General features: G+C 38.9%; 1 protein-coding gene across 1 annotated transcript in view; it reads right to left on the bottom strand.

Annotated features, from left to right (window-relative positions):
- The window catches only part of LOC139736436 (uncharacterized), a 34,272-nt gene extending 19,162 nt beyond the window's left edge, over positions 1-15,110 (bottom strand). Inside the window, exons 1-12 of the mRNA XM_071647185.1 lie at positions 15,067-15,110; positions 14,059-14,195; positions 13,127-13,345; positions 11,493-11,516; positions 10,443-10,535; positions 9,322-9,450; positions 8,213-8,639; positions 7,252-7,327; positions 6,827-7,053; positions 5,290-5,315; positions 3,544-3,930; positions 3,079-3,159 (exon numbers count right to left, since the gene is read on the bottom strand). Coding sequence (XP_071503286.1) covers positions 3,079-3,159; positions 3,544-3,930; positions 5,290-5,315; positions 6,827-7,053; positions 7,252-7,327; positions 8,213-8,639; positions 9,322-9,450; positions 10,443-10,535; positions 11,493-11,516; positions 13,127-13,345; positions 14,059-14,195; positions 15,067-15,110 — 1,870 coding nt within the window. The remainder of the gene's footprint in view (positions 1-3,078; positions 3,160-3,543; positions 3,931-5,289; positions 5,316-6,826; positions 7,054-7,251; positions 7,328-8,212; positions 8,640-9,321; positions 9,451-10,442; positions 10,536-11,492; positions 11,517-13,126; positions 13,346-14,058; positions 14,196-15,066) is intronic.
- Between the last annotated feature and the right edge of the window lies 1 nt (position 15,111).

Genomic DNA, 15,111 nt, shown 5'->3' with positions numbered 1-15,111 from the left:
ACAGACAAAACGTAGTACAGCAAATAATGAATAATCAAATGCACATGCCAAAAAAAAAAATGATAATAAATACATAAATAACTAAATAAAAGAAATATAAAAATGTGCGGCTATAGTCACCCCAAACATTACCAGTTAGAGTAGAACGCACTTTTCGGAATTGTCAAATGGCTTAGTGGTAATGCAGTATGATCACTACCCAGTATACCAATAGGACCTCTATTACACGAAAACGAAAAACAAGACTTTTACTTACAGTGTACAATGTATGTTTTGATTTTATGCATGGCCATCTTTCACAACTGCATCATTCATACACCACTATTCAAGACACATGAAACTCGAAGTGAGCCCTCCTATGCATGTTGTTCAGCAAGACATATTTCATGTGTCTGAATTTGATATCTAGGCCTCTTTATACCGTAAACCCCAAATGAGAAATTTTGTCGGTTTCTCTGTAATTAGTATTATACTTGATGTGATTTGTTTTCTTCAAATCATTGGTACTTCAGTTTTTCTTTGTCTTTAACAGAATAAAAATTTTGCCTCTTTGGGAAGGATTAACCTTCTTAAAACAGTTTACTGTAAAACAACAATCAAGATCTTTGGGGTTTGAAAAAAAAACGACGTAGAGAACAGGAAGAAAAAATTAACATGATTATTCACAATCTCTATGAAAGCAATAAAGCACTTGCGCTCGTTCATTAAGTTGTGTCTTTGTGAGACATTTATTTTCTATTTTCGACTAGAATATTACAAATTGGAATCCACCATTTTCATTCATGTGATATAGATTCGAGTTCACGGAATTAAGAGTCGGAGGGGACGAAAGGAAAATTCAAACAACTTTGAATTAAGTTGCCACACCGATAACAGCAAAAGGTTGTGATCACGATTAAGATTAGCGTGCATAGTGCCTTGAAGAATTTTCGTGAGTGTTAATTAGCGCATCCCATCACCAGAGTAGTGAAACATCCCAAATATTTCAACCATTAATAAATCCAGACACAAACACCAACTATACTGCTACCCTATCATGCGCTACATGAGTGAAATATTGATAACATGCTATGGAGTTGTGTGTTTTTAGATTTGCTGTAAAGTAAGTTTGCCTGATGCACCCTTGCCATTTTCCTCACTATCAATTGAGCTTTGTAAAGGATTACGTCATTCAGAATGTGTGTTTTGCAACTTTATCTTTAAACAAGTACATTTAATAAGAAAGTAGATGAATATGTCTGAAAAAAACTAAAGGTTTTGCATCCAATATTAACATGATTAACTGGAATCATATTCATATTATTTAGACTGTTTGTAGCTGCCTGTCAAATTGTTTTTTTTTTTTGTCTTTATGTGTCATAATGTGGCATTTATTTTTGTACCTGAATATTAAGTGAATAAAATTTCTTTTTAAAAAAAACCTTCATCTTCAAACACACTAAAAAGGGTGCTTAATGTTGAACAATGTTGAACCTTTTCATTAATTGATACTTCGGAATTCAGTTCAATTCTCCATTCATTTTTGCTGTGTTCAATTATCTGGTTATTTAGAAATTGCTTATATTTTATTGCATACAGAGGAAGCGATGCCATTGCATGACGATGTCGCGCCATGTGAGGATGGAGAGTGACCTGTTTACATTATAGGGATAAAATACTGGTTGCTATTGGGTGGTGATATGAAGGGTTTTCATTTTTCTTTTCTTTTCTTTTTTTTTAGAGATAAAAATTAGCTGCTGAGATCTGAAGAAGATGGAAAGTGATATGAAGTAGAGTAGACCGCATTGGTCATATTATTTTGCAGTGGCTAAATCCAAAAATTTCATGGGGATATCATAACTGGAAGCCCGCCGCACACTATACGACTCAGGACTTATACGACTGACAGACTTCGGATCTGAAATAAACAGGCGTGTTTATTTTGAGGCTATTTGATTTATTTCGGATCCACAGTCTGTCAGTTGTAAAGTCGTGCGTCGTATAGTGTGCGGCAGGCTTTACTCTTTAAAGTTAAAGCGTCTTGATAAGGTCTATCTAATCTGGAGCGATGAGCAATGGACAGAGATGGACTGAATAGAAAGAAAAAGATGACGACAACTCTACATGCCAAACTGGTCAACATGGCAACAATATCTTGCCATTACAACTGTCTAGGATATTAGTATCGTATTACCGTATAACCCACTAAGGAACGCTGCTTTGAAATACCAGTGATATAGTGACGGAGAGTTTTTCCAATGGTAGCTAGTGAGTTAAACGTTTTGAAGATCTCTTAGACCTTAAGCAAAATCTAATGCTCATTTTTCAGCTACGCGGCGCGTAGATTATTTACTGCGTTTTGAGGAATAAAACTAAGTTTCCACCGGCTTCTTGTGAGAGATGACACAAAGAAACCGATGATCATTAAGCGTTTTGCGTTACTGAAGATGAAAAGAAAAGGAAATATCATTACAATTCATTTTATTTTATGTGAACAGCGCTGTGAGCAGTGGGGGGGGGGGGGGGGTAGATATATCATGATTCATGAATACATGCTGGAAATATGCTTCTACTTCTCTGGTTGAAATTTGTAGATCCTCGAATAGTACTTTGATATCAAAGCACTACATATTCTTTGTTCATAATGGTGCTTGATACACATACGTCACTTCGTACCAGCGTATTAGAATAAATATTGCTCTATCACTCTCTACATGTATGCTGATATACTATGGGTCTTTCACGATGAAATGTAGTGCTTTTTATCATTTAAACTAAAAGGAGAGTTCCATCGTGATGATCTAGTTGATAATGTGGGTTAGATTGTGGAAGCACATTAGGGAGCTTTAGATTTCTGCGACGGGGACGTACAGAGGAAAAAAAAACCCAGAATCTAAAGCTATAACTTTTCAGCAAGACGCAGGGGAGAGAGGAGAACGTCTAACACAAGCGTCGTCTCAAACGTCCGCGCCGCAAATCTAAAGCTCCCTATTGTCTTGCTAGTGTCGCAGAAAGTTTGGTGCAGTGAGTGTTAATCAACTCATGGAGAATCCCGACGATGATTATTGACCGGATGTGCGAAAAGACAACTGAACTTACCCGGTTTCTTCGCTTTAGTTTTCTTTTTCGGTTTTAGGGGTTTCTTTCTTTCGCGTCGAGGTTTCGTTTCCTTTGGTGCGGCTGATAGCGTTCAAATGTATGGAGGGGATTGGATTAACACTTCACAAACTTACATAAGCACGTAAAGAAAGGACACTTGTGGTACATATCAAAAGAAATTATGATGCCATACAGTCAACGAGTTACAATTATGGTGCAATAGACCTACGATTTTTCTCGTCGAGGTAGATAAAAGACGTGTAATGATGACGAACCATACTTTTAAGCTGCGAGAAAGAGGAAGTAAAGGAACTATATGTTCACTCCATTAAAAACATTCGAATAATGAGTACTACAGTGTATATCTTTATATTTATTGTGCTTTAGTTTGAGACTTTGAGACAGATCACCGTTTTAAGCAAGGCTCACATTTCGTTGTTGAAGTAGTTGCATTGAGGAGCATACCTTTTGTCGTTTCCACAGGCGGGGCCGGAGGTGGTGGGGTGGGGTCTTTGGGTTTAGGTTCTGGGCTTGGCTCCTTGGGAGGGGGCGGTGGTGGCGTGGCCTCTTTCGGTGGCGGGGGTGGTGATGGGGGAGGAGGGGTGGGATCTTTGGGTGGTTCTGGGGGTGGCGTCGGCTCCTTGGGCGGGGGCGGGGTAGGCTTTGGAGGTGGGTCAACTGGAGCTGGGGCTGGTTCTGGCTCCTCTTTCGGAGGTGGGGTCGGCGTTTGTGGGAGGGGCGATGCAGGGGGAGGGGTCGGAGTAGGAGAAGGGGAGGGCGAAGGTGAGGGGGAGGGGGAGGGGGAGGGAGAAAGGGACGGGGATGACTCCGGCGAGTCGGACGGTGACGATTCTGGAACGAAAGAGAAATTGTTGCTATTTCAATTGCAGTCATAAAGGGATTCGCTTTAAATCGAATTAGTGAGGGACACTGTGTTATGTATCATTGTTTGAACAAATTGTTTGTTCTCTCTCTCTATTTTGAATTATGATGATAATTTTTACCAGCGGAGACGTCACTTGTGCATCCTCTGTACTTAATGGCTCGTTCTTCATAATACACTTAGTTGAAATTGAAATTTTTAAAAAGAGTTTATCAATTTTCAGTCATTCTACGAACAAACTTAACAACTGGGATGTGCTGTGAACCTCAATCAAGATCATTAATATCCCTAATGCATGCTTAGAGAGTTGAGTGTTACGCAATACGTTAACGAAGATAATATATTTGGCAGCACGATGTGAGCGTAATTGATATAGGGCCTGCATTGAATCTCAAACATAAGACGCACATAGTTGAGAAATTGTGTGAATTTTAAGAGTGATACCAAAAGGGCACATATATGAATCAGTGATAGATACGTTGTAACTTATATATTATGCTAAATAGAATTCTTTATATGAAAGACGCTTTATTGAGATTTAAATTAGTAACAGATAACCTATGTACTTTTCTGTAATAACAGCGAAGAAACAATTATGCATATATTTTGTTCTTGTATATATTCAAACGAAATATGGTCAAAACTTGAGCTTTGGCTGTCCCGTAATGCTATTCATATTAAGCTTACAAATCAAAATGAATTATTTGGTTTTTATGTACGTAATAACAGTGCCCTCAATTGTATTATGATTATAGTAAGGAAAGAAATTTTTACAGTCAAATGCAAAAATTGTTTGCCAGTTTTTGAACAAATATTGTCAGCGATAAAAAGTTATTATGATATGGAAAAGTATATATGTAAAACAAATCTGAAAGAAAAGAAATTTATGAAAAAGTGGTTACATTTTACTAAATGTTTCTGATTGTGTTTTCTTATGAAATGATTTGTCAGGTAATTTTCTGACACTTTGAAAAGAATTTGCAATTTATAATTTATTTTTGTAACTGTTTGCTGTTCTTATTGTATTTAGAATGGCCAAGAATATCATGTGTTAAATCTGCATGTACATACATATCTCTTTTTGTATATATTTGTGTGTATGATATTATTTAATAAAGGAACCCTGTGGAAGGGGGAAAAAAAGAAGTAATTTATTCAACGAAAATAAAAAAAGTAAATTCATGAAAATGAACTTGCCACTGAGCTGTTAAAAATGAACCATCAAACTAATTTCACATTCTTGATAGAAGTCTTCTCAAAGACATATACATAATTCAACAGACAAGAACAAAATGGTAAATTGATGACGTAAGAGGTTTTAATCTTACCTGGTGTTTCCTCTTCCGGTGAATCTCTGCCGGGACAAAGAGGGGGGAAATAAGTTCGAGTTAATATGCGAGTTATAGCGAGCCACTTATAGGTCTACTTGAGAATGTGTGCTCAAAGTTGGCAGGACAGAAGTTAATCAAGCTTAGAGTTATTTTGAGCTAACAACCCGATGGATATAACAGATATTCCAGTATGTAAGAAACAAAAATGAATTCTGTAAATTTATTGTAAATTCTATGTAGCATTTTATATATCTTTATTAATCGCATAACAAAAATACATAGCATGATAAATACAATCTATGGTCAAATACAACAAATGGATTGCAATGTATTTTAATGTAATGTAACACAAAGTGAGACGATATCACAGAAAATTACATCACATGTATGAAGGTAGCGACAGCAAGCGTAACGTATTATGACATGATTGGTAAAGTACATAATAAGCGTTAGTACAAAATACGTATACGTAACGAACGTGTACAAGCATTGCATTTTGGGGCTTTCAAATTCATTAATGATTTTCGACCACCTGCATATGCCTCCGTACTCGCATGATTGCGACTGGATCTGGATTCTCATTGGCCGTAGCGTTAATTCTCTGAGCGTTAGTGGGCGCTGTTACTACGAATGGGATGTGAACGCTACACATTGTCCACATTTGGATTGTGAAATTCATCCTAGCCGTGCGTGCGTGCAGGTTTGTGGGATATACAGGGGATATACAATCCCTTTGGAGCTGTATATACTTAGTACATTTTGGCATAATCGCGCGCGCGTGAGTGTACGTTTAGAGCCAGAGATGGGCCAAAATTTCAAGCATCATAAACAACATCATGGAGTAGATTTAAAAAGACACACTTTCGATGACCTATTTGTTTCAAAATAGTACCAAACGGCACTAAACGTCGCATGATGATGGAGTGACCACTGCAAATGGGAACAGCAATAAATGAGAGATCGTGAAAACTTCAAACATGGTTTTAAATTACAATATCACATAGAATATATGCATACACACAAACACACACAAGTACACACACATATTTGTACGAGAATGAATGAGAATGCATGTAACGCAATTGTGATCAAACGCGACTCAACACCAATGTGTAAAAAGCACTGGAAGGGATAAAGGAATTAAGGAGAACACGGATTGTGGGTGTGTTGGGGTAAAGAGGAGCGGTGCTGTGGAAGGGCAGTGTCATTGTGATATTTCACGAACACCCCCTAACCGCCGGATGGGTGTGGTTGGTGGTACGGGTGTGTGGGACCCTCGTGCAACTGACGATAAACTTTTTCATTATTACATATTGTTATATATGAAAAGGAGAGGGATAATAAATGGTAGCACAGGGATTGGATAGGGGAAAGCTGGGGTAGGGTTGGTAAGGTTCAGCGTGTGGGGGTTGGCGGAAAAACACTGTGTGCACGGCAATGACATTTTGGTGATTATAGTGTGGTGCAGTGTTCCCGAATACCATGGTGCGCCACACTCAAGCGTCTCAAGTGATGCGTTGCCATGGTTACTCACACGGGCGACACGTCCTCATCCTGTGCATCCTGTGCACCCCTGGTAGCTGCCGCTTTGGACTTGCCCTTACCGGCGTCTGCTCTCTTCTTTTGCGCCCCTTTAGCAACCGAGGACATTTTCTCCATCATTTCTCGTCTCAACTTCTCCTTCTCCTCCTTGCGTTTGGCTAGCCGCTCCTGCTTCTCAATCTCCGCCTTTTTCCGCTTTTCGGCAGCAAGAGCCTCTTTCTTCTCACGGGCCTCTTTGGACTTCGAGCTTACTTCTGAATCTTTGGCTTTCGCGCGTTCCCTCTCCTTCCTCTCCATCTTTTCCTTCTCTTTCTTCTCCCTTTTCTCTCTTTCCTCCTTCTCCTTCTTCTCTTTTTCTTCCTTCTCCTTCTTCTTTTTCGCTTCAAGTCTGTCTTTAAGTTTCTGATCATCTTTTACCGTCTTTTCAGTAGCTTCTTCTTTGGGTTTGGGATCCGAGTTCAGAGTGTCGGATTTCTTGTCAGGTTTGGGCTCACTTAATGGTTTACATCAGGGAGAAAAGTTCGGGTGAGGAGGTAACAAAAGAAATCAGGATGCATGCAATATGAAATAAATACGTCGTACAGAAAGGAGAGGTTGGTTAATAAATGATACTTTTACGGACTGGGAAAGAAACTGAGTATTTGCCAGGAAAAAAGTAGACCAAAGGGAATTGAGAGATTGGTATATCATTGTTAGCTCGTCTGCCTACTTGTCTGTTAGTTAGAAAATTCCTTTGCTTGTGTTTGATACGTGCCTAATTTTATCAAGAATATCTATTTGGAATTGTAATATTCGAAATCATATACCCTGTGAGTACATTATGATCTCAAATATCTGCTTGTATCGATGGAAACGACAAAGTATTTTCTCATAACTTCTTTCATTCTTTTTTTTTTCTAATTGAGAAAAAATACACTGCCATCAAAGTTGTAGAAATTCGTGATGCGATTCCCTTGGCGTAAATCTCTCACATGATGAAAATCATAAACTTCTGGAGAATGGGGGATTAAGGATAACCGATCATTCCTAAGTTTCCCTCTGATACAGCCCAAACAATAAATTGAAAAGGGGTAAGAGATCTACTAATGATAGTTGGTTAAATAAAAAATAAAAAGAGAGAAACTCAGGTGAAAATGTGCAGACAGCGTAACGGTTATATTAAGCCATAGAGTACCAGATGAACGATCAGAGATTGACAGTTTTCAACTTCTGTTTATCGGTTATTGATTCAGAAGAAAACTAAGGCGAACTTAAAGGGCATCACTAGACTTTGAAATAGAGAAGGAAAATAAATCACAAGTGGACTAATACTAAATGTGGATTACTACTAATATCAACAGTATACACAATTGAAGGAAAACAATTATCAAACTCTTACTTCTTGGGTGGTACTGTCGGAGCCGGTTTCACTTTTTCGACTTTCTTCGGATGTTCCGGTGGTGGTGGATCGGGCTTTTTCGGCGGCGGTTCGCGCTTCTTCGTTTCAATCGGGACAGTCGGCTTCTTGCCCTTGGGAGGTGGTGGAGGTGGAGGAGGCGTGATCGGTCGCAGACGTTCGGCTCTTTCCGGCGGTTTCCAGTCAGTCCTGGTAGTCTTCGTCTCAGTCTTTTTCAGTTCGAATTTCTTCATTTCTTTCCACTCCGTCTCGTTGCGCGTGTGTTCGATGAATTTCGTAGTCTTTTTCTCCGTCTTCTTAAGCTTGAAGCCCTCGCTCTTCGGAACGTTCAACTTCCGATCTTGTGAGAAGGGATCAGACGCTTCCGTGAACTCCTTTTCAGTTTTCTTCAACTGAAACGCTTTTGGAGCTGAAGCGAAAGAAGAAGAAGAAGTAAAGGTATGATTAAAGCAATACGTGGAGTGTGACAACACGTCATCGGCGTGTTCCCACCAGAACATGGATGTTTTGCTGTTGGATATCGCGGAATCGGTACATACCTGATAATGTATTGTCGTCAAAAGATGTTTATGACGGCTAGCAAACAAACTCTTCAAACAAAGCGATCTTAACTATTTTCAAGAGACCTTTCCATTTTTTTTTTTTTTTAGATTGATGATAATTCAATAGAATGCCCGGTCTTTTTTATGCACCGTCGAAAGAATTTCATTGCTAGAGTGAAATCGCTGACATAACTACGTCGAAATACGCGTGACGTAAGTACTTTAACGGAAGTGATAAGTTTGGAACGACAAGGCTTCTTTCCCATTTTTGAATCTTCATATTATCTGCAAAAAAAAAAAAAATCTTGAGAAGAAGCTAACTATGACAAAAAGTTGATATTCGGCACGTTCACTATAAAATGAAGAAAATTGTGTTGACACTGTTGCGATTGAGACTAGACAAGAAGTACAAAAACGCGCAGCGCCATTCATTCTCTCCTCCGCGCAGAAAGAAAACAAAACATGGTAAAACAAGGCAGAGCGGAAACAAGGTAGACATTCTATTTTCTTTAGTACAAATATAGAGGAATAGAACGAGGAAATCCTCACGTTTGTAGAGATTCTTCCTCCGTTCTGCCTCCTCCTCTTTCCTCCTAGCCTCCTCCTCCAGTCGCCTCTCTCTCGCTTCCTCCAGCTGACGTCGTCTTTCCGCTTGGCGGCGCTCTTCTTCTTCAATGGCTATAATCGGGAGAGCAGCACACAAGAGGATTATTTTTGTGAACCAACATCGGGACAAAGTTGAAGTAGAGCTCATATACTTTTCGCTGCGACGACACCCACACTGCCCCTTCTCTTCCCCTTCCTCTCTCTCTCGCTCTCTTCCCCTCTCTATCACTCTATTTCTCTCTATCTTTCTTTCTTTTCTTTTCTTTTTTTTTTTTGGGGGGGGGGTCTAGTTGTTTATCCGTCTATATCTTAAATCTATTTCTCGATTTGAATACATGATATACTACACTCCTTTACGTAAAAGAAAAAAAAATCACAATGTAAATTAATTTCGGCACTGCTTACTTCGGCGGTTAAATCCATGTTTATTTGAAAACCGGTTTAGACGGAGGTTGACAGATTTAGACTTTAATCTAAACAGAAAAGCAACAGTCTATTACCCATTTTTGTTTATTGCAGCTCTGTCCTAATTGTTATACACTTTCACGCATGAACTTTTACTTGCAGGAATTGCTTGACATAGTCTGCGATATTTGTGTCATTACGGAACCATGTTATATCTTAGTCATTAGCTTCAGTGACATCGTCTGAAATAAAGTCTAAACATTTATCACTTTCACCACGTAAATGAACAATAAACATATTCCATGTGCTGCCAAAAATGTGGAAATGTATATATATGAATAATTCTCATGAACAACCAATGGGAAACTAATGACCAAGAGGAAAAGGATAAAACTGAATTAAAATCAATTAGACAGGAAAGCAAGAATGGAATAAATCATACTTTGTGAAGTGATGTGACGAAAATAGCATACAATGTGTTTGAAACGTGTTGCAGACTTTGACTACACACACAAACATAGCGTATCTCGTGATCAGAAATTGAATACAAATGTATGTATTTCAATCAAAAGGACGCAAAATGAACATGAAATGAGCGAGGGGGGAGGGGTAAAAAAACATAGTAAAGTTGATGACTGATTTATCAGAACTATGATGACCTTCCGAAGTGATGGACGTTCCAACACCGGACGTCGAGCCGTCGGAGCCAGCGGCTTTCTCGATGAAGTACTCGGGCCAGTACCGGCGGAGGGCTGTGGTGGGAGTGGTGGGGTGTGAAGTGAGAAGTTTGTAGAGGGTGGTGTTTGGAAGAGGTGGTATTGACAGCGGGGGTGAGTGATGGGGAAAGAAAATAAATTAATTCATATGTCGAAACAGATGTAGAACGATATTACTGAAGACTGAATAAGTGAATCACATCCATATTTATTATTTTATTCTACACTTACATGATATTACATGATAATACGTCTAATCATAACGTCAAATCATAAACGGTTTGCATAGTAGCTACCTAAATAGTTACCGATTCAGATTGCAAGTACGTTTGAAATTACCGGAAAAATGTTTGAAACCTTCACTTGTTTTCTTTTTCTTTTCATTTTCACAAGCATTGTCTACACATTAATGAAAGTCCTTTTCCGTAACAACTATTGGAAAATGGACTTTCTAAAATTCTGAAATTTGCGATTATAATTCAGACAATGAAATCAAATTTAGTTTGACCGAAATGTGTACGGGTACTTGTGAAATTAGACATTCCAGATGTGATTCATTTTACTGTCCCCATCATCGAATCACAGGACCTCATAATATTTTTGTATTTCTATTTTCTATCAATGCCTGAAATCAAGAATGTATGTCCCTGCACTAAAGTAGTGTTGTGATTATCGTTTCAGTTTTGCAAGTTCACAATAATAATTTATTATCGATAACACATGATTCTAAGTTTCTGAAGACACTACCGTGGGAAATAACGTCATTATCGCTCAGGAAATGATTTTTTTTATAGAAAACTCTTTAATTACAACAATTACATCACGGTTCTAATCGCTATACTTTCACACACCGTTACAGACAGACAGCCCCATTCTTATTTTATTTTCCGTATTCCACTCTGTGATATATTTAAGGGCTCTAAGCCCATAACTGTTTCTTTACAAGACTTATTTTAATTTTGTGGACCATTTATGACCAGTTACATTGCTTACCTTCCATACACGCGTAGCAGTGCACTGTGTGGAAACAACAAAATGATGTCACGGTTGATTACTTCAAATAAGAAAAACTACCAACATATCACGACTGATAATTCACATAACAATGTGAATACATGATAAGATAAATACAATAATTCCTTTGTTTTTCGAATCATGCTCGCACACAGAATGTTGGAAATTCATTCATCAACTTCATGTAGTAGAGGGTTTTCTTGCAGTGACGATTACTAGGTATGATAAATAAGACACACTCTATGACGTCAGTCAATCAATATTATAAGCTTAAAGTAAATCACGGATCACTACACAGCTCAGTCGTTACGTGTTCTCAACTGCAGTCAAGGGAGCTGTTTTACGTATTACCAAGGAAGTTCTAGAGAATGGAGTCACAACCGTCTTATTTCCTTTGCTAGATGTTCGAAGCCGCCGCTCAAAAATATTTAAAGCATGTGCCAAACAGGATCTGCAGCGCAGATAGGAAGACAATTGACTCCTGTCTCATTGCATAATCACCTGTCACTTTCAAAGGAAGATAGGTCTTTGTGATGGTAATTATTTTTCGCTATCCCTTCTTATAAAAGGTAGGTGGTACAGACACGAGGATGCGCGAATAGAAATTGAGCAAAAAATGCTGAAATAAAGATGGAAATTAGTAATTACTCGACTGGGCATATCCGGGCATTAATCTGATATATCTATCAATACAGAATTATACTTGAAGATTATTCCATATTAGTTTCATTTGTGGAAATTAAGCGGAAAAGTGATAAAACCAGCTTTCCAGGATGGTACAGTTTTAAACATTTTCACATGATACAGAAGCTCTCTGATTTACACTTTTGCGCAAATTTCTGGACGGAATTGACTTTTGTTTTACATGCTTTATCATTAAGTGAAATTTCATTTCATTCAATAAATAAATAAGCAAAATATGGCCAACATTATGATAACGGTCAAAATGAATCTTCACATTGCTCAGCAAGACGGCGGCGTCGAACATCGATCATGAAAGGCACAAGTGCACCTGTGGAATTCTTTTGTACATCAATATAAATCTGACAACTGTTTGAATAATTACAGCCAGTTGGAACTCCATGTATAAAACCTCCTTGGTATTACAAAATAGCGCCATCTACTGAGCACGGTGCTCGGAGCGCAATTGCCAAATAAACGCAAAACAGTCTGAGCTGCAAGCTAGATTACATTAAAGCAATAAAAAGACAACGCTTCATTTTGACATAATAGCAACTAGTTATATGATTCACAGGTCAATAATGTTTCATTGTTTATGGTGATATTCTTTTTAATGAAAATGTCGTATGGCCAATACAGGATATCGTACGTGTAATATTAGCATATTCACTCTCTCTTCTTTTTTTTATTGTATAGTAAGTATAATGTGCCGCATGTTACATTTGCCCCTGATCTTTTATTGCAGAAGACTATATCACTATCTATCTTGATATCTATCTATCTATCTATCCATCTGTCTATCTTTCTATTCATAAATCTGACTGACTGTCGTTCTGTCTGTCTGTTTGTCTGTGTATCGATGTACAATGCATGGGTATGAGTATGTATGATATATCAGTTGTGTGTGTTTTAAGTGTAGGCCCTATACTCACTTTCATGAATCTTCAGCTTCGGCGGTCCCCTTTCCCGAATATGCTCCATGACGCACTGCGGGACTGGCAGGGGTTTTTCCCGCGGGATCGACGGGAGGGGCAGCACCGGGTCGGCGAGCTTGGAGACGTTGAGCTGAAAATCGCCGATGCCGCTATCACTTTCGAACTCGTCATCATCCGCCTCGACGTCGCTCTCGAGTTCTTCCTGGGAAGCCAGGTCTGCTGCGCCGTTTTGGAGGATTTGTGGAAGGTAACGGGGGGGGGGGGGGAGGGGGAATGGGGTGGATGGGGGAGATTTGGGACAACAGGTGTAATATGGAGGAAGAATGCGTGAAAGTGGAAGGAGTGACCATTCGAAGGGAGAGTGACTAAATCTATAGAATTGGAGGTAGGTATAGCCACATGAAATGCTCTAGATTTGAATATAATGCGGTTGATTGGTAACAAGGTAATGAACGACAACCCAAATGGAAGTGTCTCGGACACAGAAAAAATGTGGTAAAAGTAATGAATTCATGTCGGGAAAGAGAGACTGCATGCAATTGTGAATACAGGATGAATGCGATTGACGGCAAAATCTTACCAAAAAAAAAATCTACTAAAAATTCCCGTGAAAAACATTCACAAAAAACGGCAGGCAGTGCAAATACGAGCTACTTTCACGTGCTTGCTTTTTCAAACTAATTTTGTTCCTTGGAAGAGGGTGTGGTTCGTAGCACATGAAGAGTGGATGCTAAACTCTGAAGGTGGACATTTCCCAGGGTGACGAAACCAGTTGGTATGAAAAAAAAAAGTGGTACTGTGTTTCTCATGACACGGAACAATGAATAGAGAGAAAGACTGACATTTGACTACTAATTAACGTTTATAGGAAATGTCGGATGAAGATGAATTGGTATTTCTGGTAACCAAGGCAACTGAAATAGACATACCGGACGTGAGAGCAGACGGATGAGGCGACGTCGGCCTTCCCTTGATGTGGGAGTGGACCTGCCCATCGTAGGGCTCGACCACGTTGTCGACGAAGGTGTAGCCACCACCCACGCGTCTGGGTTTGATCACATGGATGCTTCAGAGAGGAGAAACAGAGAATAATAATGGTAGAATTAAAGACAGCTACAGCAAAAAGAATCTACCTGACATGCTAGATGAAAAAAAAAATCGACGTGGCCAACTGAAGGCGCCCTTTCCATTCTCCTCTCAGAGCCTTGTAATAGAAGGCTCTGTCTCCTCTGAGGCCAGGGGAATCGAATCAGTAAGAATGCATTCTATAATTGTTTTTGAGAACCATACTGCAATTGTATTTCTACTTTAGGAAGTGATTGGGTTGGGCTATATCCCTTATTTTCAATCTGACTGTTGTGAAGAATTTCTGGAAAGGCGACGAGTAAAACGACTATTTAGATAATCGTTTCATCATCGTCATCATCATCATCCTCGTCGTTGTCGGTATGATGATAGTAATGTAATACGTTGTAGCAGTAATTAGCATGATACATGTAGAAGTAAATGTCTGTGAGTCAATGTTACTATTATCCTATTTGATTATGCTGATGATGATGATGATGGTGGTGGTGGTGGTGGTGGTAATGACTGTGATAATAAAAAATATAATTCTTTCATCTTCCAAGACACCTTCCTCATTTTACATTGACACTGCGATAACTGCATATTTTATTAAAAACATTAAATCAGTGTCAATATTTCTCATGTTGAACTCCATAAAAGCGTGATTTATCGTCATCTTTCTGAAGTCAAACAATAAAAACACGACTGGCGTAATTTCACAAAGAAAGTCTATCCCCACTATCGCGTCGTATGCTTATTGCATCCTGCATCTGATACTCCAGAATGGCCTTGTTGAGATTGAAAGAGAATCTGAAAGGAGTCACCTGATTTCTCAAGAGCCCAATACGTCAGCTTTTCAGGACACACACTACCTGACCACGAGCATGAATTGATTTCGCTTGACTGGTACGTGCATG

Source organism: Diadema antillarum, unplaced genomic scaffold, assembly GCF_040938485.1.
Source record: "Diadema antillarum isolate AM-2024a unplaced genomic scaffold, OU_Dant_1.0 seq00000647_RagTag, whole genome shotgun sequence".
Taxonomy (NCBI): Eukaryota; Metazoa; Echinodermata; class Echinoidea; order Diadematoida; family Diadematidae; genus Diadema; species Diadema antillarum.
The sequence above is the reverse complement of the archived record's forward strand: the minus strand, read 5'-3'. Positions and strand labels throughout refer to the sequence as shown.